The sequence below is a fragment of the Anopheles coluzzii genome, chromosome 3 (assembly GCF_943734685.1).
Source record: "Anopheles coluzzii chromosome 3, AcolN3, whole genome shotgun sequence".
NCBI classification, from domain to species: Eukaryota; Metazoa; Arthropoda; class Insecta; order Diptera; family Culicidae; genus Anopheles; species Anopheles coluzzii.
Window position 1 is genome coordinate 10002817 of NC_064671.1, and position 26882 is coordinate 10029698.

The following is a 26882-nucleotide window of genomic DNA, read 5'->3' on the forward strand; positions in this document are numbered from 1 at the left end:
AGCCACTTCATGATCGGCAGGGCGTCCGTGTCGAGGCCAGCCTCCAGGAAGGCCAACATACCGTACGCACTCATCTCGACGTTCACCGAGTTGGGTCGGCTGTACCACGGGTTCTTCTGTTCCGTCTCGGGGATCGGTTTGTGCCACCACTTCGAATCACTGTCGGTCGTTGCCTTCGTGTCCAGCTTGCTCAGGATCAAACCCTTCGACGAGTGATCGGCAAGCTGGAGTGCGTACGCTGCCAGTGCCAGTGCGTAGGTATCGTCCAACGATTCCGTATTGCGGTACACGTAATCGATCGCCTTGTTGATCGTGTTCTTGTACTTATCCACCAGGTTAATGTTCTCCAGGAAAGCGATCAGTGTGTACGCGGTAAGGGCAACACCCGAGCCGGATCCACCCTGCATGTCCTTGTGCGATACGACACCCACCTCCGGGAAGCTACCGTTCGGTGCCTGATGATCGCTCAACCATTCCAGCGATTTGTCGATCACGCCTTCATCGATCGTGATGTGGTTGGCCGCCTGCTTGAACGATCGCGCAACGAACGCCGTCAGCCAGGTGCTGCCGCTCTTATCGTTCTCACCGAACGCACTGAACGAACCGTCACGGTGCTTGTAGCCCAGCTCCCGCTGATAGCCCGCCTCCATGAACTTCTTCGCCTTGGCCTCGATGTTGGCCGTCAGCTTGTTGGTGGCCTTCAGGTAGTCCAGCACGACAATGTTCGGCACAAAGTTGAGCATGTTCTGCTCGCCGCAACCGTACGGCATGCGGATCAGCGAGTCCAGGTTCTGTATGGTCGAGCCCATCACATCGCCAATCACGGCCACCTCAATGCGGGTCGAGTCTGGGACAGCGTTCTTGGGGATTTCCACCTCGAACGTCTTGGTCAGTTCTGGTGCTGCGCGCAGATCAATAAAGGCGGCCTTGTTGATGAACTGGGGCAGACCTTCCGGTTCGACCAGCAGCTGACGCTCAACCGCATCACCGGCGATCTTCGTTTTGGCCGTCACCTTGATCGTGATGTGGCCAAGCTTCTTCGGTTTCACCATGAACGAGACCGACTTGCCGGTGTTTGAGGCAATGTCCAGTCGCTTCTGACGGAATAGTTCAACTTCTACGAAAATAAAGAAGAGCAACAACGTAAAATACACGAGAGATGAGGATTCAATAGGGATTTGAACTTACTATTCGACTCAACAACTTCATTCTCCACGTCAGCAAACTCAAACTCCTGCTCATCGTTGTGCAGCACCACCTCGGCCGTCTGATCATCCTCCATGTAGTTAAACACAACGATCGGAATGGCGACCACCTCGCCCCGCTTGACCGAGTACGGCAGGTTCGTTGAGACGAAGAATGGCAGGAACACGTTCAGCTTGCGAGGCTGCTGCGTAAGGCCCAGACCGTAGATTGGATTCACCGAAAAGCCAGTAATGATCCAGGACGTGATCGTATCGGGGACCTTCTTCTGCAGCGTCTTCTCTCCACTGAAGCTGTTTTTTTTGGGGGGGAAAGTAGCGACATTTAGCATTGGTAGCAGGGAAATATATGGCAAGAGTTAGGAGTTTAAAACGGGTTATCCGGGGAAGCACAATACAAGCAAAGCCCATTCCACCGCATTACCAAGCACACTCTCAATGGCCCCAATCGTGAGGTTAGTATTACATGAAGAAACCCAATGGTATTATGAGAAGGATGAATATCTCCCCACCGAGTTAGGCCTCACCGCATTTATGTAATGAATTTCGTAACGCATTTCCAAGAAGCATGATGAACGTGTGTGTGTTTTTTAATAAACTCCAGCCAGAAAAACCTGTGACAAATTTCAACAAAACTTCAAAACGTTGGTGAAACATTAAAGTTTGTGCTTTTTGGGGTGAAGACGATCCTGACGTCTCGCTGTGGTGAGTTAAGGGTTTCAGCAGAAGATCTTGACGACCTGATCGTACCCAAATATCCACACAAACATCTTCGTTGCGAGCAAACCGAGAGAAGGCGTCCACACACACGGCCGGCTTCCAGTTAGCTCGTAACCATGGTAATAGTAGCATTGTTAATGAGTAGTACAACTGTTCGCAAGCACAGCTCACTAGCACAACTGCAGCTGTTTAGCAGTGGGAGGTTGTTGTTGTTTTTTTTTAGATTGGTTACAAAACAAAAACATTGTTGTGGTTGGGAGCGGCTGCCACCGTGAATCAGAATATTTACCCGGAGTAGGTATTGTCAAAAAGCCAAGTGTTTTGAATTTCCTGCGACAGGAAGAGGCGCGGAATGTCACGGTGCGGTCGCGGAATGCGACTGAACGCGAACGGACCGGCCAACGGGGGCCGCGTGTTCGTTACCAGCACGTGGTGTTGCTTCTGCGCACGTGGCTTTTCGATCGTCGTGTACAGCACGGTACCGTTCGGTGCGCGGTGAAACTTATAGATCGGTACCTCGGGCAACGTATTGTTGGCTGGAAGTATGTGTGAATCCAATGGGAATGGGAAAGATGGTGAAATGGAGTGAGGATTGATGGAAATGGCAAACTTCAATAACGTTTGGGGCGGAGTGAAAAGCGCTGGGCAGGTCCCCAATTGGCAACACATCGCAGACAGTTCTTTGCTCAGAAGGAGAGAGATAGTGAGAGGGATAGAGTAGATCGTCGAAAGAGGAATACGTTGTGCCGGATGTTGTGAATGCATGTATGAGAAATACTCGGTGCGCCATCATTACATCCTTCTTAGTGTTTTGCAATATTCCGTACACCTTGAAGATGACATCTAACATCGTATCTGCTGCAGTACAGACTAACCAAACAACCCAACACAGACGAAACACACAGCATTACTCTACAAAACCGGGGCCTCAACTACTCGTCAAGCTACAAGGACTACTACTTCCTCCCCAACTCGAAAGTGTCGGCTACAGAAAGAAGAAAAGAAAAGCAAAAAGGACTTCTCGAACCTTTCAGCAGCTATGGTCTGCCAGAGCCAAGTCTCGGGGAACTCTTTGCGCACCGGCACAACCGGAGCAGGAGCAGGGCTGCCCGAATCATAGCTCAACTTCACCACTGGGGCAGTGCCTTTAGCAAACGCACTAAGCGCTACGGGTCTAGCCGCATAAAAACGATTCGAAATGTTGTCCACAATAAAATCTTTAACAAAAACCGATATGAAAGAAGTTTGATTATTAATAATGCTTTGTGATGATTGAGAGAACAACCTGCAATAGGATCATGGAACCAGCTTTTGTTTTTGTTTCGATTGTTTCCGCCCCATCAAGATCACACTGCAAACAGCCCACCCCCCCAAAACTTGTCCAAACGAAAGCGATCACGCGCCAATAGCTCTACAGTACATACCCAGAGTCTTCACCTTCCCAGAGCCAACGGTCGGGAAATGTTTTTCTTACAGATGTGCGCAGGCAGATAGGCAGAATAGCGGGAATGTGTGACCCACCAAATCGTTGGGCCTGTCGGAAGGCGGGTGCCACTACCACTGCATTTGGCTTATTGTTCATGGTGTTATACAAGAAAGGATTCTCTTGGATGGGAGCTAACGGCACTGGTTTTGAAGACAAACACACACACACATATAGACACATTTACATAGACGACACAAGGGGTATGTTTTAATGGACGAGTATACGATATGATTTCGATCGATTATGGAGTACGAGTACATGCACATCCATGATAGAAAACGAGGACCCCTTACGAACCGTAATAAATCGTGGGACAACAGCTAACAAACTCTACAACAAAGGATCTACAGTGAAAGCTTAGAAACGAACCTGACACTCGACAGCCAGAGCCACGTTTCGACAAAGTCTCTCCGGATGGTTACCGGAGCCTCAGCTGGCATTGCGACCTGAGGAATCGCATCAGACGCGCGATCAAACGAGATCATTTCTGGCCTGGGTACATCGATTCCTGCACTCACTGCCGACTCCAGGAAGAACATGTCTTCAAGATAATAATGCTTTTCTGCAAATAGTTAGATACAATAACATAAAATCCTACATGGTGGCCCAATCCAAAGAAATGCAACTGGAAGTGCAAGGTGTTGATAGCGTGGTTCAAATAAACTATTCTTTTTTCCAAGTGACCAATAAAAAGTGAAGGTAGATATACTGGAGTGCAGAGAAAAGGAAACGCGCATAGCCCACCTTGAGATCGTTTGCCACAGCCAGGTTTCGGGGAACTCTTTACGAACTGGAGCAGGTGCTAAAACGCGAGGCCTACTGAAAGGCCTTTTTACAACGGCAGATGTTACAGTATATCCCATAGCTGCCATCGGCATCAGCACGATTGGGGGGACTGCATGAGAATCGTTCACGAATGATGTGTTTATAACTACTGGCTGTGGTAACAGGTTTAGTACAAATAATGATCCGAAACATAACCACAAACATTCCCCTGATTTACGAACACAAAGTATTAGCTGTCTGACATCATCATGCACGGCTTGATCCCTTACAGCACGAGTGTAGTGTCAAGCAAACGACGAGGAAAAGGTAAACCGATATGCAAAGAAAGGTAACGCACCTTGCTGGAGCGATCGTTTGCCATAGCCACGTTTCGGGGAACTCTTTACGAACTGGAGCAGGTGCGGAAGCACGGACCGGTGCCCTTCCCGGTGCCGCGAGCCCGCTAAAAGGCCTTGTAACTGGACCGGATCGTAGACTGATACTGGTCCCAAAAGCTGCCATGGGCATCATTAGCGAGACATATCTGAAACGCTCTGCGCAAAGAGTGACGACCATGGTGATCGAGAAACGGATTTGTGATTAATCGTAGTGACTACGCAACATTCACATAGCGTGAAAACGATTGCGCTATAAAAAAGCTCCCTTTTTAGGGCATATGCTAATATACAAGTCCAGAGAATTTGAGGACAAAAACGCTGGACACTTGTTTTGAGAGACTGTATCAGAGTCACAGTTGATCAATCTAGGGCTGGACGTTGCGGTATTTTTCTTCACATAAATTTATTTTAACGACTAACTTAAACCTAGACGGATTGCGCGCGTCCGATCGCTGCCGTTGCCGTTCGTGGAAGAAGAAGGTTCCCGCTGTTCGGGCGATCACCTTTCATCCGTTGCCCTCTCACGCACACCAACCAACGCGTTGATGGCCGCCAAATTATGGCACTCTAATTATGGCATTGCTTGTATTATTGCTGAACTCTCTTTCATGCAATCTCCTCCGCCGATCCTAACTCTTATGTATAAACATCCTCCCCCCCCTTGATATGGCATATCAACAAATCGATTGCTACCGGAACAAGCACAACACAACAAACTCCCGTCAGAACGGTGCAACCAAAAATACAGACTGCTGCACGTGCATTCAGCGCTATCAAACTATTCTCCTATCAATTTCTCTTTGCTCAAATCAACCTCCTCTGAAGCTGCGTTGTCTATTGACGATGGTATCGGTAACAGGCATATTTTTGTTATGGGACGTTTGTATATACCCTTACTGGTGCGCACAGATACTACTCTCGTTATTCCGTCCCTTCCAGCATGCGTCTCAACAATACGTGCCAAAGGCCATCGGGTTGCGGGTAACAGTTCATCGATGAGAATGACCATCCTGCCTATCGTGAACTGAGGATTCTGTTCATGTCCCACCGTGTCCTTTTGCAGCTCCTGCAAATATTCGCCTTTCCAGTGGACCCAGAAACGCTGCACGTAGGCTTGTAGCTTCCAATAGTGCTCCAACCGGTTTAAGGGAACGTCACACAAGTTGGGTTCGGGAAGTGCTTGCATGGAGGTGCCGATCAGAAAGTGGCCCGGAGTTAGCGCCGCCAGTTCATCAGGATTTTCTGAAAGAGGAAGCAACGGTCGCGAATTCATGACCGCTTCGATTTGTGTTAGTATCGTATAAAGATCTTCAAATGACAAACGAGATGCACCGAGGATACGATACAGATGTCTTTTTGCTACCTTCACCGCAGATTCCCACAGTCCGCCGAAATGAGGAGCCCTTGGGGGATTAAAGTGCCATGATATGCCTTGGGACGTGCAGAACTCATTTACTTGCTGTTCTTCTTCCTTTCTAGCGATGAGCGATGCCAATTCTGTTATTTCGTTACTAGCTCCTTCGAAGTTTTTTCCGTTATCCGAGTGAATGTGACACGGCTTACCACGGCGAGCAATGAATCTTCGTAGCGCTGCTAAAAAGGCTGATGTAGACAAGTCACATACCAGCTCGAGATGTACCGCCTTTGTAGCGAAACACACAAAAAGGCAGAGATAAGCCTTGCAGGCGGCTGCCCTTCTGTGTACCGGTTTTAAATAAAATGGGCCGGCGTAGTCGATTCCTACGTTGCTGAAAGGTCGGCTAGGTGTCACTCTGGATGCGGGTAGTTGTCCAATTCGCTGGCATGCGATAAAGGGATCCGACCGAAAACACCGGAAACATTCCCGCGTTATGCTTCTAACTAATCGTCGAGCATCCAAAGGCCAAAACTCCTCTCTTATGTTGCTGATGAGATTTCGCCCTCCAGCATGAAGTAGTTTCCAGTGATAGTGAACCACTATGTTGCGTGTAAACGGATGCCCCTTTGGAAGGAGAGCAGGATGCTTTGACTGGAACGGCAAATCAGCTAAGTTTAACCTTCCTCCGACTCTAAGCACACCTTGGTTGTCCAAAAACGGGTTGAGATTCCTAATCGGCGAGTTTTTCTTTATAGGTTGGCCGTTCCGAAGGGCTGAAATTTCGTTTCGGAAGGCATCGTCTTGAGCAGTCTTGACCAGAAATGCCTTTGCCTCCTCATTCTGCTCTGGTGTCAATACGATGGATACCGGGTCACCAGCAGGCTTCGTTCTAGCCTTAAGCCTTAGATTCTTTATAAATCGCTTGCAGTATGCAATAATGTGCAGTAATTGGGAGTATGATGACCACCTTTTGAACCAAGGGTTAACTGCAGGCGATGCGCTGGCAACAGCAACTAGCAAACGCGTTTCCTTTTCGATACCGGTCGGTAGTAGAGGTTCAGATGTAGGCCATTCATTAGAAGGTAGCGCCAGCCAAGCTGGCCCAGAGATCCAAATGCTGCTTTTTATAAAATCGGGTGCCGTCATGCCCCGCGAAACGAGATCAGCCGGGTTCTGCTGTCCAGGTACATGCCTCCATGTGTGGCCCTTCGTACATTGTTGAATGTCTGCTACTCTATTTGCCACATATGTTTTCCAGGTATTTGGAGCTGCTTTGATCCAATGTAGTGTAATACTGGAATCGGACCAGAAATGTACCGACTGCACAGGAAGCTGAATGGCTTTGGCAATGTGCTCGTACAGATGAGCCCCTAATACGGCACCGCAGAGTTCTAAACGAGGCAGGCTTATACGCTTCAATGGAGCTACTCTAGATTTCGATGCAAGCAAAGATATTTTAATATTCCCCTCGGCATCCTCGCACCTTGCATAAACGCATGAGCCATATGCCGACTCTGAAGCATCAGTAAATATGTGCAGTTGCACATTCGATCGTAAGGCGAAACAGTATCGTTCGATTCTATAGCAAGTCAGAATCTCCAACTTCTCATAAAAATCTTTCCATTTCAGCCCAAATGACTCTGGTACAGTCTCATCCCAGCCAATCGATAGCGCCCAAAGCTGCTGCATCATTATTTTTGCTCGCACTACGACAGGAGCGATAAGACCCAACGGGTCAAATAATCGAGCTATCTCCGAACAAATGCTCCGTTTAGTAGAGGGTAACTGCAGTGGCTTGATGCTTGATGCAAAGCATAAATTATCGCGCTCAGGTTCCCAGCAGACACCTAGGGCTTTTATAGTTTCGTCGGTATCAAACTGCAGTGATGATTTGGTTCCGATTTGAGAAGCATCGAGCTCTTGCAAAACCTCCAAACGATTTGAGGTCCACTTTCGTAATGGAAAGCCGCCCTTTAGCATCATTCCAGTTAGCTCCGATCGGAGCTGTATAGCTTCCTCAACAGATGATGCCCCGCCAATGAAGTCATCTACGTAGAAATTGCGAATCGCACGACTAGCAAGAGGGTAATTGCTTCCTTCGTCCTGCACTAATTGAAGCAAGGTGCGCGTAGCTAGGAAAGAGGAAGGAGCCAAACCGTATGTGACAGTATTCAGTTCATACTCTTTTACTGGTGATGTTGATGAGAATCGAAACAATATTCTCACTAATGCGCGGTCATCTTCATGCAAGAGGATTTGACGGTACATTTTTTCGATATCTCCGACTAAGGCCACAAAATAGGTGCGAAAACGCAAAATAATGTCCAACAGCTCATCTTGCACTATAGGTCCCACACATAGTGCTTCGTTGAGGGAGTAGCCTGTAGATGTTTTCGCGGAGCCGTCAAAGACTACTCTCACCTTAGTAGTGGAACTGCTCTCCTTTATGACTGGGTGATGAGGCAGATAAAAGGTTTTCGTTGGGCTTGACGCATTTTCATTAACAGGCTGCATGTGTCCGAGATCTATATATTCTTGCATGAAGGCATGATACTCCTTCTTCAATTGCGAATTTCGGGATAGGCGCTTTTCTAATGAGTAGAATCGGCGCAACGCCTGGCCTTTTGACTCGCCCAAGCGTACCGAGAACTCTGGATGTTTAGGCATCTGCACCACGTATCGTCCGTCACTATTTCTTCCAGTCTTCGATCTATACAGCTCTTCGCAATGCTTTTCTTCTACTGAATATGGTTCGCATGCATGTAGCTCCTCTGCCTTCCAAAACTGCTCTATTTTTTCTTCTAAAGAAACCATTGATACTCGTGTTGGGTTTGAGTGAGGATTAACGACCTCCTCGCTGGCTGGACCGACTACAAGCCACCCAAACACGCTGTTGATCAGTATTGGTAATTTATCTGCCAGATAAATACGCTCTGCAGTTGGAAAAAAGGTGTAAAAATGCTCTGCTCCGATTATCATATCTATTGATTCGGCCTGATTAAAATGAGGGTCCGCCAGGGATAGTCCAGGCGGAATGTTCCAGCGGCTTATATTAATGTGGTGGGAAGGAAGTTTTGCAGCTACTTCATCCATTAGCAGGAAATTTACTCCACAAGAAAATTGGCTGGTGCGAGATCGAATTTCAGCATACACGGACTCCCGCACCCTCGTCGTAGCACAACCAGCACCTTTAACGTCAATGTCCAATCTGGAAGTAGGTAGACCTATTAATTTTGCCAATCTTTTGCTTATTAGGTTAGGTTGTGATGCACTATCTAATAATGCTCTTGCTGGATGGTGATTGCCAAACGCATCCACAACAATGACAATAGTAGTGAGTAAGAATACCTCTCGTTGGTCCGCTGCTCGGTTTTCGTTTTCCAATGCTGCTGTGCTGTTAAATGAAGCGCTAGGAGCTACCTGAGGGCTAGTATGTAGTGTTCGGTCGTGGGTGTGCTGCCGGCGTACAAAATCAAAGGAGTGCAATAAAGAATGATGTTGCTGGTTGCAATGTTTGCACCGATTGGTCGAAGGACAATCTTTCATGCTGTGGTCGACTCTTAAACAATTAATGCAGAGACTCTTCGCTCGCACTATCTGAAGGCGCTCAGATTGCGGAAGTCGCATAAATTGGTTACAGTACCATAATAAGTGATCTAGTCGACAGCAAGGACATCGTTTGGTATTATTTGCGGTGTACGAATAGTACGAAAGATGCGAAGAAGGCCTTACGGCAGGCACCGATGTAGAGCTTACATCCGCAGATTTACTCATATAAACAGAGTCTAATGTTTTCATTCTTCTCTGCAGAAATTCTATTAACGCCTCATATGTTGGCTTTTTCATGCTAGCTGCCTTGTCTTCCCAATGTGTAAGAGTTTCCGCTGGTAGTTTGGAGCACAAAACATATTCTAACATTGAGCTCCATTGGTCGGTTGGCTCTCCTAGCTTTTGAATCATTTTTACATGCCGATTAAATTCATCTACCAATCTATGCAAGTCAGCTGACGATTCTTTTCGTAATTGTGGGATGCCGAACATTTGCTTAAAGTGCATCTTTTGCAGAAGGTATTCATTTGAGAATCGCTCCTTGAGCTCCTGCCATGCGATGGAGTAATTCGATGCGCACAATGGGATCGACTCTATCAATCTAGCGGCCTCACCAGTTAATGAAGCTCTCAAATAATGGAATTTTTGAATATCCAAAACGCTTGCATTGTTATGAACTAATGCTTCAAAGGTATCATGAAATGCCATCCAGTGCATTATATCACCGTTAAATTCGGGCAAAGAGATGGCTGGTAATTTAACGTGGTTTTGAATGGGAGAGTGGCTTGGGTTTTGAGCGTGGCTTGAGCCAAGCTCAGAGCTAACGGCTTGAGCTGTTTGAGTAGGCATGTGCGATAGCATGGCGCTTTTCATAGCTATGAACCTTTCCTCAAAATTATCCATCAACTCCTCTTCTTCTAGCTTCTCAGCTTCACTGGGCGCTAACAAACACAATTGCGTATGAGCCGTTTCAAACTCCTTTTCCATACCTTCAATCGTTTGGAGCCTGACAGGCACGAGATGCTTGTGTTGTTCAGGCTGGAAGTTCGCTATGAAAACCTCATTTCGTTTCAGCTTCGTGAATAAAGAATTCAACCGTTGTCTTAGGCTCGCAATTTCGGTCATCTTTATACTTGACCTGTTGAGATGGCAGGATTCGGGAAAACAGTTGCAATGACGATGGCAGGGAAACACACACAGATGATGACGGATGGCTGTTCCAAACTGCGACTGGCGGGAAACACACGATTACGAAGACGGATATCACACGCGCGAAAACAACCGGTTGCGACACGGAAGATAAGCTGACGTTTTCTCACACTAATGTTCAACGGATTGGACAGTAACTTAACTTTAGTGTTCTTTGTAACAAGACGTTACACGATTCAAAGACGAACGAAATCTTATATTATAATAAAGGCAAGACGCCTCACAGCTTTTTTTACGCGACTGCGGTGAATCGCTGAATTGTATCCAAAAACGCGATGGCTGCGGTAGAACGCTTCTTATAGCTTTTACGATGGCCGTGGCAAGACGCCGAAGAAGGCGGTAGTTAGTCTGTCTTGTTGGCAACGGACTGAATACGACGGAGACGCGGACACGCAATCAATGACGAGTAATAAACGGCACGATTGTCCCTTTGCAGGTTGAAATTTCACATTTACTGGCCGCCAAAGTTCGTACACTCAAACACGTATTAACGATAGTTCCTTTGCACGGTACGCACTAAATCACAAAACGAAACAAAAAAAATGCTCAACGAATAAATCTTTTCACTTAGCGCTTTTCGAAAAAGGTTTTCAATCCTGGTCACGGCACCATATGATCAATCTAGGGCTGGACGTTGCGGTATTTTTCTTCACATAAATTTATTTTAACGACTAACTTAAACCTAGACGGATTGCGCGCGTCCGATCGCTGCCGTTGCCGTTCGTGGAAGAAGAAGGTTCCCGCTGTTCGGGCGATCACCTTTCATCCGTTGCCCTCTCACGCACACCAACCAACGCGTTGATGGCCGCCAAATTATGGCACTCTAATTATGGCATTGCTTGTATTATTGCTGAACTCTCTTTCATGCAATCTCCTCCGCCGATCCTAACTCTTATGTATAAACAACAGTAGCGAATGATTTGTATATAATTTAGTTTAGTACAACAAATGATGCACAAAACAAACAGGAACAGCTCTCCTGATTTACGAACACAACATGTTAGCTGACCCACGTAGTCATGCACGGCCTTGCCTTGAACGAGTGGAATGTTAAGCAATTGGTGAGGAAAGGGAAATCGGCAGACAAAGAAAGGAACAGCGCATAGCCCACCTTGCTGGAGCGATCGTTTGCCACAGCCACGTTTCGGGGAACTCTTTGCGAACCGGTGCCGATTGTACAGGAGCAAAGGCGCCTGCACCAAATTTTGCTACTGGAGCAACTCGTGTCACAACGCTTGCACTAGCTGCCATCGGCATCATCATACCAGGAAGGCCCGCCCGATGGAAGTACAATACGAAAGGACCTGTGCGAAGAGGACACGATGATCAAGAAATAGAGCTATGAATAAGTTGATTAAGCGAACAACTGGTTTCCACTTCTAGAAGATATGGAGAGAGTCAGGACTAACGAATTCGAAATCTACAAAGCCTGGAAGTAGAATAGTGTCGAGTGCAGAGAAGAATAATCGCGTGCAGATGATAAGAACCAGTGCCCAGAGAGGATCATTCTCCCGTCTTACGATCAAAGAGTTGCGTTTATCTTACAAAACCATGCGCTGAACTACCCATACCCCTCCCCACATCACGAGTGTAGTGTCAAGCAAACAGTAAGGGAAACAAAACTTTAATGAAATGTAACGCATAGCCCACCTTGCCGAAGCGATCGTTTGCCACAGCCACGTTTCGGGGAACTCTTTGCGAGTCACCAGTGCCGGTGATGCTGGAGGGCCAGAATCAACCTCCGATTCCGCAAAATATACATCTGCTACTGGAATGGCAGCCATTTGCACCATCGGTATTCCTTCCATTCCCGCCCTATGGAATGGCATGTAATACTCTGCGCGAAGAGTAGACGGCGACCGAGAGATGGGGTTAAGATAAAGGTTGGAAACATCACTAGCACATAACATGGAAAAAGGACATGCTGGCATCTCGCACAGTAAAGAATCGTCTGCTTTTGAATAAGTTTGAGTGTTAGTGGACATTCCGTTGCCTGAAGGGTTGCACTATACATGTTGCTAGCTGCATGATTATATTCCATACGGACAAAGAGTAGATAAGATAGAGAAACACAACTGCACAAACCCGAGAGCTGGAAAGCTACTCCAGATCCAGGCCTCTGGGAAAGATTTCCGGACGACAGGTTCGTTCATTTGGGAAGCGGCGCCTAATCCCGGTTTTAGTCTCAGCGCTATATGTGCGGGAAGAAGACCTGTGCGAGGCTTCGACTTCCCCTTTATTCTTGTTGTGTGGACTCTGTAATACACAACAACTTTTCATTTCCCATGGGAATTAGTATTTCCAGATACTGATGTATGAGCTAACGTCTTCTCGGAGATTTAGGCTGAGCGTAGACAACTTATACAGAACACATATCTCCATTGGAATGTATTTGATTATTAGTAGATATTTTGTAGAACGAAACATTTTCCCAGTATGATACTATGGTGTAACGGTATGATTGTTCCGAATTATCAAAAAGTTGGAGAAAAAAAATTACAAACTTTAAAGCTGCAATGCTACTCCAGAGCCAACATTCTGGGAAGGATTTTCTAGGAAGGACAGTTGGTTCATACTTTTGCAACGAAGCGTGCGCAAGAACGCCCTCATAGTGCAGCTTTGTACGGGGCACTGGACCTCTACGAAAATACTGTAAATTGTGCACATTTGTGGACATTAGACGCCTACGATGAAACTGAGTTCTAATCAGCTTTATTGTGCCTGTGGATGGAATCGAGCTTTCAGTGATCGTTGGGACCTCGTAATACAAAAGACCATCATAACGTTCGGCAATGATAATCTGTGAGAAATCTTATTGATGCGGAGGCCATGAACTACCAAGACTCGAACCCAAGAAGAGTATGTTGTCTAAACGTGCATTTTACATCATTATCAAGGGATCAGCCTTTTGTAAAACGTACTTAGGTCGCTAAAATGCGGAAGCTTTTTCAAGAAAATTAAATTATAAATCTACGTTAACATACTATACTGTACAAATCGATGGTAAGTGTGGTTGCTATCAAGAAACTATGTCCACTCTATTCCTATACCTTTTGGTCCACTTGCGCTACCCACAAATAATTACACAATATTAAACACATTAATAGCACAATCGTTTTACTAAATCTTCCACCATACAAGAAAGAGATAGAGAATAGAGAAGGTACTAGCAATGGAGGGAGAACAAATCGAAATCATAATAATAACAATACAAACAAAAAACACCACCAACAAAAAGAAAGTACGCACCCTTCCTCGGCCGCGCTATACCAAATCCACGATTCCGGAAAATCTTTCCTTACGGTGGGACCATCAGCACTCGGTATGCCCGCGCTGGCGCCCAGGGAAGGAGAGGCAAACGCAATGGCTTCCGGAAACGCGAGCTCTGGGAAGATCAATGCTTAGTTGAATGATAAAATAATAAAACGTACGACAACATTACTTGAACATTAAACCAACGAACAAACAACGCGACAAGTCCCGAACCTTCAACTACAAGTTTTGGTTTTAGCGCCTGCAAAATGTGTGTGTGTTTTTGTTTTCCTTTTAACCTGCAAAATGGAATACAATGGTACCGTTGTGTATGAAGATGAAGGGGAAAGATGGGTCAGTCTCTAAGCCTGTGTAAATCCACCATTTCCGATTCGCTCAACCTGTTGAATTCCTGAATCCTAAAGGCTTGGTCTAAAAACCATTCCATTCTCCTAAAGTGGTTATGTTAGTTGCTTTCTTTGCACAGTACAGTAAGTCGCAAAAGTACGAGTACGAGGACAAACCTGGCGATCGTGTGCCATATCCATGATTCGGGAAAGCTTTTCCGAACCACTGGCCCCTCACTGATTGGGGCAGAGCTTAACGTGCTCGGTGCGTACTCCAGTGCACTACCAATTCTGTCCTCCTCGGCCACGCGTATATCGAGCAAATCGTCTGTGTCGTCACAGCAGCGCAAAACGGCCGACCCTGTGATAAGCAAGCCGAGAAGTAAGCCGTCAAGTGCGCGCGATCATGTCTCTTTCGAACACGTTCCAACCAAATGGAACCGCGGGAGGAGAAAACAATGGGTCTTACTAGCGTATGAAATTGATGGAACATAGATCGATTACCCATAGTTACGATACTGCCTACCAAGCATGAACAGAAGACGTAGAAGAAGGAGGAAGGTTATATTGAACGCAGATTCTACGTATGAAAGACGGATTGAGACATTGAAGGTAAAGCGACGGCAGCAGTAACAGCAGCAGCAGTACAAACCCTTCATCACTTTCCCATATCCATGACTCTGGGAAGGTTCGCCTAACAACGATTGGATCACTCGCCACAGGCGAGCTAGCTGATAGTGCCGTGGCGGCGAGAAATGGTCTTGCAGAAGTGATAATGACACCTGCTGGCACGGGGCGTGCAGCTAAGCTAAAGAACACTGGACGTTTTTCTGTGAAGGGGAAGCAGTCGTTTGTGGTCATTCGTGGTAAGAGAATCCTATCAACTTGATGGCTCAGTGCCTAAAAGCTCTCAATCAACTCTATACTATGATCGTCCATAAAACAAATTGTTTAACGCCTGTAGCCTCTCTGAGATTTCACCTGTTCGGAAGATGGAATAACGATTTCAAGTATATTTGTTCATACTTACGGGGAGGGTCATTCGCGTTCGACATCACAAATGCACCGACGGTCTGTAATTAATTCAGTTTTGGTAACAACTACAATCGATTCTCAAACTCCCTGCTCGACTACTCACACTAAAATCCCGATGTTCAGCATGCGGATTCCATGCGAAACGCTTCTTCCTGCGATAGAACCCGTACGAGCGCTCCTCGTACTTCTCCAGCTCGCTAAACACCTGCTGCTTCGTAATATCGTTACCGCTCTTGAGCAGCAGCACGCTCTGATCGACACCGAGCAGTCCGACGTACGAGTCTGGATTGGTGCTAATGCTGATCTCCACATCCTGGCCCGGTTTCGACTGCTCCTTCGAGAGGCTTACTTTCATCTAGAAATCAAAATGTAAACCTACCATTACAACGCTACGCCTTGACCTTGAACTACGAAGGGGACTCTCGCGATCACTTACAAAGTTTTGCAGCTCACTGTCAAAGGTGATCACCTTGCTGTCGCTGACCATATCCCCGTTCGAGGCAATATAGTACACAACCAGCTTGGCCCTCGGTACCATCGCAAAGGTGGCGGGGAATTTGAACGACTGCGTTTTGCTTTCCGGCACAGCGATCGTATTACTTAGCAGCACATCTCCCCGTCCGAGCAACTGGTAGGTGAAGTACTTCATCGGGCTGGTCGAGGTCACCTCCACCAGCACATCCTTACCGACCAGCGGCATCTCCGTCAGCACTTGAGCGCGGATGTACGAATCCACGTCCGATTCGGCCTTCGAAATTCCGTGCAGATAAAACTCTTGACCCAGATACACACCGACCACGTTGATGTACGAGCTGTTCACCTCGGTGTTAATCTCCAGCTTCGCCATACCGTTCTGATCGAGCGTGTAGTTCTGCACCGATGTGGTGCTTTCGAACGAAGACTGCTTTACTTCGACCGGATTCGTTTGGTCCTGCACTGGCGCACCATCCTGGTAGGACACCTTCAGCCACGCCGTGTACGGCAGCCCAGGCTTGAAGTTATCGTCCGACTTTACCAGCTCCATCTTGTAGCGACGATCGTAGATCATCACCTTGGCCGAGGCGTTCTGTTTCCGTCCAGTTAGCTCTTCCTCCACCACAGCCTCAATGACGATGTTACGCGAGTAATCACCCTCCAAATGGATATCCTCGCGCAGATCGAACTCAACCGAACCCTTGCCATCGATCGGGATCACCTTGCGCGTGATCACATCCTTAGCGAACGGCTGCACGTAATTGAACTGGAACTCGGGACTGACCGACACGGTTGCCTCACCCTTCACCGGCTTGCCGTACGTGTATTTCGAGCGAATGATCGCCTTCACCTTACCATCCTTGAACGTGGTGATGCCGGGCGACTCAACCGTAACCTCAAACTTGGGCAACACATACTCATCCACTTCAAACACTTTATTGTGTTTCTAGTGAAGTAAAAGAAATACAATTCCAGGTCACAACACTGCCTGACTTTCAGAAATTGGGGCGCTATACGTACCGATCCCAGCACTTCCACGTTGATGGTCCACGCGCCCAGCACCGGGGCGGTCGAGAGGGTTAGCTCCGACTCAAACACACCCTTCACCAGCTTGCCCTCCTTCCACTGCTTGATGCGGTTCGCCTTAGCGTCGTTAATGTGCACGCTAATGTTGTCCGCCTTCTGGAGGGGTTTGGTGTTCGGGTCGAGTACCAGCACACGGAACCGCACCGTATCGCCCGGCTTGTAGATGGATTTGTCCGTTTGCACAAATACCGAGAAGCTCTTCTGCTGATACTCCAAATCGGTTTCGTTCTTAAAGGTTAGGCCCGATAACCCTTCGGCGACCAGCTTGTACGACGACTCGGGAATATCACCAATCTAAGCGTGTCACAATAAAGGGAAATTAAAAACAATTCTACAGCTGCAACGAGCAACCTGCACCCTGCCCGAGTGGATGGAAACCCGAGGGGGGCATATACTTACAGCGAACGGTACGAGCCGCGTTTCACCGGTGTTCAGCGTAATCTCCTGTTTGGCGATCACGCTGCTTGCATCCGTAATGGCAAGGCTGAAACGGATCGGTTCGCTCACATCCTGGTTCGTTACCGCTACATGGTACTCGGAGTTGGGCCGGAGCAGTTTCGCACCCACGATCGAGTAGTGGCTGATGAGATGGGAAAAGGAACAAAATAAACAAAAAACAATTCGATTAGCTCGAGCGGCACTCGCTATACAAGGTGCAATTAAACAAATGTGTCAGGCAATCTACCAATCACGTGTAAATCGTAAATTATACCCATTAGGCAGGATACGATGTCTAATATCCGGTCGAATGTGGTAGAAAGTATCACGCCCATTCTAGATTTAACGTTAGTGATAACAACAGCAAAAATCCCACCAAATCGTTTGTGATACCTTTTCAGTTAGCGTACCCAGGGTGGAGCACGTTTTCCCACACGCTTCACTGGGTGAGCTAATCTGACGCAATAAAACCGACCTCATCTTCTAATGCATTAATGTGTTTGTTGTTGCACTTCCTGGTGCTAAAATTCTAAACACGTAAAGCAAATCAGCGCCGATGCACGAAGAACGCATCATTTCCCAACAAACACTCTAGTTAACGTTCGATTGTTAAAAATAGTGACATCATCTGCAGCTTATTGTTCGGTTCCCCTACCTGAGCGTACATTAAACGCATCCAGTAGGGTCATTAGAAGAGAAATAACAGCTCCATAAAAGGAGCCAAAACATGCCAACTGCAATTGTCGATGCATCACACCCTAGAATCAGTGTACTCGTACCCGGGTACGATGTATTATTTGATTCGTGTATATTTGAAGGCCTCCAAAATACCTCCAAAGCTGATCAACAGCCTAATGGCTGTGTTTTGTTGCGAACGAGCATCATCGAGTGGAAATTTTATTTATTCCTTCTCCTCTTTTTGTGTTGTGTTGCTCCCCCGTTTGCTAATCAGCTTCCATTATCGGGGCCTCTGCTTTGGTGGAGGTAACGCGGATCGTACCTCACGGTGGTTCAACGCTTCTTTGCAGCTGTTTGGAGTACGATGGTCAGTCAGATCGCAGGCTTTCATGCGCTATACGCTGTACGCCAATGCTCGGGACGCTTCACGCTTATGTAATCTCAGCTACAGCAGGGCGTTACGGAAAGAATGACCTTCACCAAAACGGGTGAGGTTATTTCCGAGTGAGCTCGCTTGCGAAGATTCGCTCGCCATGGCGATCGCAGCTGCGGATGAGTCAAGGTCACGCAACGTGTCCGATTGGAGCCTGGGATGGGTTCGTGCGGTGGTCTTCTTTTGCCGTTTCATTCTTCTGCAATGCTTTATGTTTTGGGATTTCCAGAATTTTGAAGATGATGTATTGTGTTGCTGGAAAGGTTTTACTTTTTTGTGGCATTGCTCGTTTTTGTAGGGAACGAACTATTCTGCGCTTTTTGCTATGAGTCGTCACCTGTATAAAAAAGAGACATATTCGTCGATACACACCATCGGAACGCTGACTGGAATAAGTAATGACCTCACGGCGATTCGTGTAGGTTGGTGTTTGCATGCTCCAGTACCGAACACACTGACACGCACACACACACACACACACACACACACACACACACACACACACACACAAGAATGCGTCACCAACGAGGAAGGTAAACAATGAGCCCAACAACCCCAAGATCGTGTCCTACGCATAAACTGCCCGCGATCGCTTCCAGTTGTACACCGACGCACGGTATGTGTGTCTGTATGAGTGTGTGTGTCAGTCACTCTTCAAACTCTAACCTAACAGCAGATCGGTCACTATACGAACGACAACAGCTCCAAGTCGCTTGAATCAGCAGAGGTTGTTTGTGCTTCCTGACCAAAAACGGAAGACACACGTCCTCCACTGTGTCGCCTCGCGTCGTGTCTCGACGATCGTATGGTGGAGACAAAAAGCGGTTCGACCACTTTCTGCAACGATTTCGTCACCGTCCCCATGGCTTTTTATGCCGACGACACACGCAACCATCTGCGGAGTGCAGTGTTTCGAACGAATCTTCTCGACCGAAACGTCGACCGATCTTCATTCGCGTCTTAAATTCTAAATCTTCTGTTGACTGAAATGCTAAACAAATAAATCACCAATTTGCATACTAACCCCTCACACTGCACCGCTGGTACAAGCACTACACTCAGCACCAGACACACTGCCAGCAGCGACGAAGACGATGTCGACAGGATCCGGATCGCCGGGTCCTTCTTCGATGCGAACATCGTTGAACGTCGCATAACGCTATGCGACCTTAAGCCTTAGCTTCTCGCGACACAAATCAGGCTTTCCTTTGTGCACTGTGCCAACGGTATTGGGCAAACGATATCAGTTCTACGAAGCTACTACTGTTAACACACAACAATCACAAGCGCTGTTAGGGAATAAAAATACGATTAGTGAGAAACCGCAACAAATAACGCACGGTAATTCCCCGCACAATTTGCGAAAATTGAACAACAATGAACTAAAAAAAAACGGTGCACTCTTTAACTGTCCCGCTAATGAGTTCACTACGAGCAGGGCCATTACAATAGGAAGTTGTAGTGCGCTGCGTCGCAGCACACGGTACGGAAACAGGTAGAGCGAGATGGGAACAGATTAGCTGGAAAGGGGTCGGTTTGGGGGGTTGCGCGGCACAAGATCACAAAGTCGCGGGGGTGTGATCAAGTACAAATAGACACACACACATTCACATAAGAGCCACAAACACACACACACCTACAATAGAAAAAATCACTGATGCACAGCGTCACCCCTGGCACCGATCGGTTCGGTAGTGGAGCACGAACTAAACCTGCAACCTGTTCGGTCGTTAGGCTTTATACGCAAAGCTCCAAACCGCTGCTCTCGCTCCACGGGACCCGACTTGGCCGAACGCGAGATCGCGATCTTCGGCTGAACGATGTTGTGTGATCACGCACTTTCATCCGTCTATGCGTGTGTATGTGTGTACGTCCGGGCTTGCATCGGAACCGGTCTCCTGTTGCATCGCGGTAGGTACGGTGATCATCAGTACCTTAAGGGCAATGTTTAATAGACACCTCTTACACAACAGCGTCTTTGGAGACGCCAATTTCCCTTAATCCTTTCTTAACTTTTAAATACCTATAACGAATGTTTTCTGCTTTACTCACTCGATCATCTTCAGTCAACGCTTTCAAGGGTTAATTCATCCCCCAAGAACGCACCAATACACGGGCACGGACAAAAAACGCCGGCTCGCATCATCAAAACCGGCTCAACCAGCTCCTCCAGAAACTTGTTTTTATTTACCAAAAAAAAACTCAAAACAAAACAACACGACAACCAACAAAATCCGAAGAAAAACTCGCCAGCTCCGCTTCAAAAACAAACCCGTCACGGCTTGATAACTTCGCATCTCATTCTAACCCCGGAGTGGGGTGGAGGAGTGAGGGGCGCCGGTCATGATCGCACTCTCCAAATGCTTCAACAGCATCCACCAGCTTGAAGCATCTCTAATTCATCCCAATTATCAGCCATCTGCTAGCTCGCGAGAGTTCGGGGATTTATGAAGCGTTCAAATGCAATCTATCAACGGAGAGTACACTCACGAAAGTGGACGGGAAATCCCAATCCAAGGATGGAATGAGAATTTTCCCCCCCATCTCCCCAACCCACGAATGACGCTCACGTACGTACGTAGCTTTGGGTCGGTAAACAGAGCGAATGTTTGTTCGCGATCGAACTGTTTTTAAGTGTGAGACCACCAGGAAGTTGGGGTCGCTTTCCGAGAAGCTTTGTTTGATTACTGTTCTGAAGTCATCGAAAGATAAGCGTATGAAATACGACATTTTTGCATTGTTGTTAGAAGCGCTTTTTTATTGTGCGTTTGTATTTAAATTGGTGTAACAATTTATTTTCCAATAACACGACATTAATACATCTTCCCGAAATGGCAGGGGTTTCCTGTTCGGTAGGCACTTCCAGCTGATTAAACAGCGATCTCGTAGAACGATCGAGCACAGCGAGCTGGAATAGGAGTAATATTTATTTGAGCAGGCAGCGATTATGGTACAGCTTTCGTCAAAACACTTACTATTGTCGTAGTAATCGTATATGATCACATTTGCCGGTTTAGCGTTCTCCACCTCATGCTTCTGGAACGCGGACATTTGAAGATGCACAGCTTCCTCTCCAATGTTGTCAAAGTACAGTACCACCGTTGTGTCACTGCGTTTTGTTTCCACTTTCTGTATTGAGATGATGAAAGTTAAAAATCTGTTTTTGTTTAAATTATTTCCTTCTTACCTTAACCATCTCATGTTGCTTGAGTTGCTTCAGCGTGTCACTCTCAACGATGAACCCGCTCGGCATGTCCACCTCCATAACGGCCATGTTAGAAACGGCTTGATCCTCCTTCGGAATAAAGCTCGTAGTAATAGACAGATCGATGCAGCTCTTGATCGATCCTTGCTTCACTTCGGGCTTAAGCGTAAAACGAGGACTGTTATCCACATCCTTTATGTTATACTTGTACGACAGCTGGAACAATGCACAACCCGTACCGGTAGCGATCATCTCAAGCTTTCGCGTGTTTGCAGCAAGCTCATGCTTTTGGAGCACCAAAATATTCCCCCCATTAACCTGTAGACACTTCTCCTGTTCGCCCGTGATGATCACCTTGAGGGACATGTCCGCCTCGGAGGAGGAGAGTTGAGCAGCCATCTTCGAAAGAGCCTGCAAGCCAACGACCGTGTCCTGCGTTGACTCGAACCCACCCTTATCGTTGCGCTGGGAAACCAACCACTTCATGATCGGTAAACCTTCCAGTCCTGCACTGGATGCTTCCAGTGTTGCCAATAGCCCGTATGCACTCATCTCCACGTTAACCGAACATGGTCGGTACCACCAACAACAGTCGGCGCCGTTCTTCTCTGGGATCTCTTTGCTCCACCATTGAATGTCGCCTTGCTTATTCGATTTTGATAGCAAACTAGCGTATACTTCATTTTTAAGTGGATGATTAGCAATTTGCAGTGCGTATGCAGCTAAGGCGTGTGCATACACATCATCTAGCTCGCTGATGTGTTCCTTCACGTACGTTAGAGCCTTATCAACCGACGCTTTGTACTTCTCCCCCAGCTTCGGGTTCTCCAAGAAGGCAATAACGGTGTAGGCGGTCAAAGCGATCCCTGACCCTGCACCTCCTTGCATATCCTTGTGGCAAATCGTTCCAACTTCCGGGAAAGCTCCATCAGCTGTCTGAACCTTACTGAGCCATCCGAGCGCACTATCAATCACATCCTCCTCAATGGTCATATGCTTGGCCGCCTGCTGGAATGATTTCGCCACAAACGCTGTCAGCCAGGTGCTGCCGCTCTTATCACTCTCGCCGAACGCACTGAACGAACCGTCCTGGTGCTTGTAGGTCAGCTCCCGCTGATAGCCTATCTCCATGCACCGCTTCGCTTTGCTCTCAATTTCCACCGTCAGACGCTTGCAAGCTTTCAGATAATCCAACACTACGATACACGGGACAAAGTTGAGCATATTCTGCTCACCGCACCCGAACGGCATGCGTATCAGCGAGTCAAGATTCTCGATCGATGATCCCAGCACATCGCCAATTACGGACACTTCCACCTTGGTCGAGTCGGGAACGGCATCTTCAGGGATTTCCACTTCAAACGGTTGTTTGATCTCTTTCACTGAGCGTAAATCGACGAGAAGCGCCTTGTTGATGTACTGCGGTAGACCTTCCGGTTCAACGAGCAATTGGCGCTCGATACCATCCCCGGCCAGGGCACACTTGGCAGTAATCTTCAGCGTGACATGTCCCACCTTCGCTGGTTTAAGTACGAAGGTAAGCGTTTTGCCTGTACCGCGTGGTACTGTTATTTGTTCTTGGCGATGTTTTTCTGTTCCAAAACGAGACATCAAAGAGATTAGAGTACTTAATCGCCTTTAAAAAAAAGTCTATTAATTACCTTTTTGATCCTTAGTATCAGAAACAAATTCGAACTCGTCATCATTATTATAGAAGATAACATCCGCCAGTTGATCTTCATCCATGTAATTGAATACTACCACAGGTATACGGATAGTTTCTCCCAGCTTTACCGAATACGGCAGATCGATCGATAGGAAAAATGGCATAAATACGTTCACTTTTGATGGGTTGTCCACCAGCCCCAGACCGTGGCTCTTGCTCAGTGAAAATCCGGTAATGATCCAGGACGTTATCGTGTCTGGGACGATTTTTCTAATGCTCTCCATTTCTTTGCTGGATTAAAGAACAAATTAACATTAATTTACTAAGATGAACTATGGACAATTTTAACTTATCACCTACCAATTAGAAATGCTCTCCCATATCCACGTTTCGGGAAACTTGGAGCGTACAGTGGGTTCGTTGACAGGCGCCGTAGCCATATCACTATCCATTATCGCCCCTTTCATCACACATGCTTCCATCATTGGAGCAGCACCAAATGCCATGCTATTCGCGCTGCATGCAAAAAATCGACCTTGTGGCCATATGTCTGTAAAATAACTTGTTTTAAAGATATATTCGAATTTAAGTGTTTTAGTTCAACCTTACCTTCCGGAATAAACCTATTGGAAAGAAGTACAGCTCCGGCATTCTGTAAAATATTAACGAAAATTCTCTCTTATAATACACTTCATAACGAACCACTCCGAATCTCAAGTCTTACCTTGCAGTCGGACGTACTATTCTTATCATAAAATTCGTGACAGTTCTGTGCTGACTCGTACATTTCCAACTGCTGCACCACCTCATCGCGGCTGATGTCATTGCCAGACTTTAGCAGCAGTACGCTCTGATCGACCGCAAGTAGACCAACGAAAGAGTCTTTCTCCGTCCGTATATCGATGTCGAGCGTTTCAGCCGGTTTCAACTCATCCTTTGAAAGAGTCAGTTGAATCTAAAACAAAAAAGTATTGTCCATTTAGCGTTAAAAGTCTGCTCATGATCTTTCATACCAACTCATACCTGATTTTCAAACACCCGCTTAAACTCAACAGTGGCATAGCTGCTCACGATGTAGCCTGCACTGGAGATGTAATGTACCAGCAGCTTTGCCCGAGGCACCATAGCAAATGTAGAAGGTATAGTAATACTGATTGTTGTGCTCGCCTCGCTGCCCTTTACTGCTCCACCTGCCAGCAGCTCTCCCCGTGCCAGCAAAGAATAGGACACACATTGTAGTGGTTTTGTACATGCGACATCAAAGGTTAGGTCCTTCCCAGCTGTTGGTCTGAAACAATGAATAAGAAAGTAAATTATGTGTATATCCTTATGCTTATTCACTATCACTTACTCTTTCTCCGAAAGCCGCACTCTCATCAATGCTTCCTCGTAATCTCGAGGTTTCGTGATGCCTTGCACATAATAATCCTTCCCACGGTACTTCACCTCCACGCTGACATAGTCAAAGTCCAGCTCGTCCAGCTTTACGTTCAGCTGTGCCATTCCTTTCTCATCAAGCGTAGAGGACTGCTTATGCAAATCGATGTTATAGTTTCGCAGCACTATTTCAACCTCCTTTGCCCCGTCCTGCACTGGACTACCGTCAAGGTTCGTCACCTGTATCCAGGCATTGTACGGTAGTCCCGGGAAATAGCTCGACTCTTCAATCATACGCACTTGATAGCGTTCATCATGCAATTGTACCGTGGTGGAACCTTTTTGAATGCGCCCAGTCAGTGTTTCGCAAACCTCCGCCTCGATCGTAAGCTCCCGAATGTACGTTTTGCTAGAAAGGATCTCTTTCAGGTTGAATTCGACAACCGTCTTGCCATCGATCGGTAACACCTTCTGGCAGATGCTGGTTTCAGTTGGCTCGCGTCTGAAGCACATTGAGGAGGCGAGCTTTACGGAAACGGTCAATTCTCCAGCAACCGGCTTTCCGTAGGTGTACTTCGAGTTGACGACTACCTTTAGCAGCTCATCGTCGAGGAACGTATAGCCTGGGGATTCCACCGTCACCTCGTACGTGGGAAGTACGTACTCATCCACATCGAACGTTTTGGACTCTTTCTGTAAAAAAATCAACAATTAGCTAAACTACGAACTGGTCTCATTCTGCTCGTTGCTTACCAATCCAACCACCTCCACATTGATGGTCCACTCGCCCAGCACCGGCTCGGTCGAAAGTGTGAGTTCCGCTTGGAACACTCCGCACTCACCGAGCGACGCGTTGCTCCACTGCTTGATCCGGTTGCCCTTGCCGTCGCGTATGTAAACCATCATCCCGCTGTCTCTCGCCGGTAGCGGCTTCATGCTCCGGTCCAGCACCAGCACCCGGTATCGAACCGTATCGCCGGGTTTGTACACAGACTTATCAGTCTGAATCAACACCGAGCAGAATTTGTTATCAAAGTCCAAACGGCTCTTTGTTTTAAACTCCAAACCGGAAAGACCTTCCGCAACCAGCTCATACTCTTCCTCGGGAATACTGTCAATCTGGATCGGGATGGCAAGAGAAATAATTGTTGGATCATAGGCCAATAATTAACATTCCACCCCTAATCACTCACCGTGAAGCTAATCAAGCGTGACTCATTGCTGTTCAGCGTGATCTCTTCCGTTGCAATTGGTTTGTCTTTCGCAGCGATCGAGATGCGAAACACAATCGCTGACTTTGTGTCGAAAGTTGACACCACACACCGGTACACGGAGTTTGGACGTAAAATTCTAGCCCCAATGATTGAGTAATGGCTGTGCAGAAAAGTTGGAAATATTTTAGCAGAAACAGACATCGTTAAATCATTATCTCCAATATCGGAGCTAAATGTAAACCATTTCCTAAATAAACAATAAGCACACTCTAACGCCTTTCTAGCGCGATGTGAGTGACTCATCCGCAAAAATACACCCCACCCGCCATATAACTGCCAGATGTGCTGACATCACCAAAACGCTCTCCCAAAAAAAATTAAAGCGACAGGAATTTTTACGATTTTGGATCACCCGCTCTTCTTACCCATCTTTGTGATCTTTCGGATCAGGCACTGTACGCTTCACTTCACCACCGAAACGCATTCCACCGCCCTTAGAAAACATTCTAAACTTTGCTTCGAATAAATACAACGCACAATAAATGCCAAAAAAAAATCCTCAACAAATTGTGATACAAAAGATGAAGGTCACTTTACTGTTTCACGCCACACTGCCTAGCGCACGAATGAGCCGCGAGAGCTGCGGTATGCTTTTATTTATCATCACTCTTTCGAGCTCCATCGGGCATACTCGGGTGATGTGTGTATGTTTGTGTAAGCGAACCGAAACCGGGTGCATAAAAATGTTGGTGCCATCACGTTAGCATCGACAGAATCAAAACATACAACCTCTCGCATACTAAGGGCCGCTGGTTTGTTGTAAGCGTGCCGTGTTTATACGCGCAATCGTGTGCGCAATCGCGCGAAACGTTCTCCCTCGCGAACTCACTCTCGCGAGTGAGACGTGGAACTCACGGATGCTCTCATCGTTGCCGGTGCGGTAGCGATGTAAACAAAACATGACCTTGAAATTACGCGCAGTTAAGTTTGG

General features: G+C 47.0%; 3 protein-coding genes across 7 annotated transcripts in view; all 3 read right to left on the reverse strand.

The window, feature by feature from the left end:
* LOC120955273 (uncharacterized) overlaps positions 1-20173 on the reverse strand; it is a 216493-nt gene extending 196320 nt beyond the window's left edge. The window contains exons 1-8 of one of the 4 annotated variants that reach the window (XM_049608321.1): positions 20066-20173; positions 19454-19718; positions 17280-17460; positions 16815-17174; positions 15757-16740; positions 15424-15675; positions 15316-15358; positions 14891-15115 (exon numbers count right to left, since the gene is read on the reverse strand). In XM_049608321.1, the coding sequence (XP_049464278.1) occupies positions 14891-15115; positions 15316-15358; positions 15424-15675; positions 15757-16740; positions 16815-17174; positions 17280-17460; positions 19454-19584 (2176 nt within the window). In that variant the 5' untranslated portion in view covers positions 19585-19718; positions 20066-20173. Of the gene's footprint in view, positions 1-14890; positions 15116-15315; positions 15359-15423; positions 15676-15756; positions 16741-16814; positions 17175-17279; positions 17461-19453; positions 19719-19830; positions 20012-20034 lie in introns of those variants that run through there. The other 3 variants (XM_049608322.1, XM_049608323.1, XM_049608324.1) reach the window with 3 other exon arrangements.
* LOC125907234 (uncharacterized) lies at positions 4927-11588 on the reverse strand. 2 transcript variants are annotated; one of them, XM_049608329.1, is made up of 2 exons: positions 9277-11588; positions 4927-9136 (listed from the first exon to the last, which is right to left on the reverse strand). In XM_049608329.1, exon 2 carries the CDS (start codon positions 9019-9021, stop codon positions 5350-5352), a length of 3672 nt encoding a protein of 1223 aa, XP_049464286.1. In that variant the 5' UTR covers positions 9022-9136; positions 9277-11588; the 3' UTR covers positions 4927-5349. Both variants share the same exon structure in this region, with proteins under 2 accessions (XP_049464286.1, XP_049464287.1).
* Positions 20174-21166: 993 nt separating the features above from the next.
* Positions 21167-26532, reverse strand: LOC120956515 (CD109 antigen-like). The gene is made up of 12 exons (XM_049608327.1): positions 26317-26532; positions 25871-26051; positions 25431-25796; positions 24652-25370; positions 24324-24588; positions 24025-24255; positions 23910-23952; positions 23661-23850; positions 23296-23591; positions 21617-23226; positions 21405-21558; positions 21167-21337 (listed from the first exon to the last, which is right to left on the reverse strand). Exons 1-12 carry the CDS (start codon positions 26394-26396, stop codon positions 21300-21302), a joined length of 4173 nt encoding a protein of 1390 aa, XP_049464284.1. The 5' UTR covers positions 26397-26532; the 3' UTR covers positions 21167-21299.
* Between the last annotated feature and the right edge of the window lie 350 nt (positions 26533-26882).

What these genes read in the sequence shown, in the direction of transcription:
- LOC125907234 (XM_049608329.1), bottom strand. Translation starts at nt 9,021, where the DNA reads ATGGATGAAGTAGCTGCAAAACTTCCTTCCCACCACATTAATATAAGC.
- LOC120956515 (XM_049608327.1), bottom strand. Translation starts at nt 26,396, where the DNA reads ATGTTTTCTAAGGGCGGTGGAATGCGTTTCGGTGGTGAAGTGAAGCGT. An exon ending in ATGTGGAGGTGGTTGGATTG is followed by an intron (nt 25,371 to 25,430) that starts GTAAGCAACGAG and finishes ATTTTTTTACAG; the next exon opens with AAAGAGTCCAAAACGTTCGA. An exon ending in AGCAACATGAGATGGTTAAG is followed by an intron (nt 21,559 to 21,616) that starts GTAAGAAGGAAA and finishes ATCTCAATACAG; the next exon opens with AAAGTGGAAACAAAACGCAG.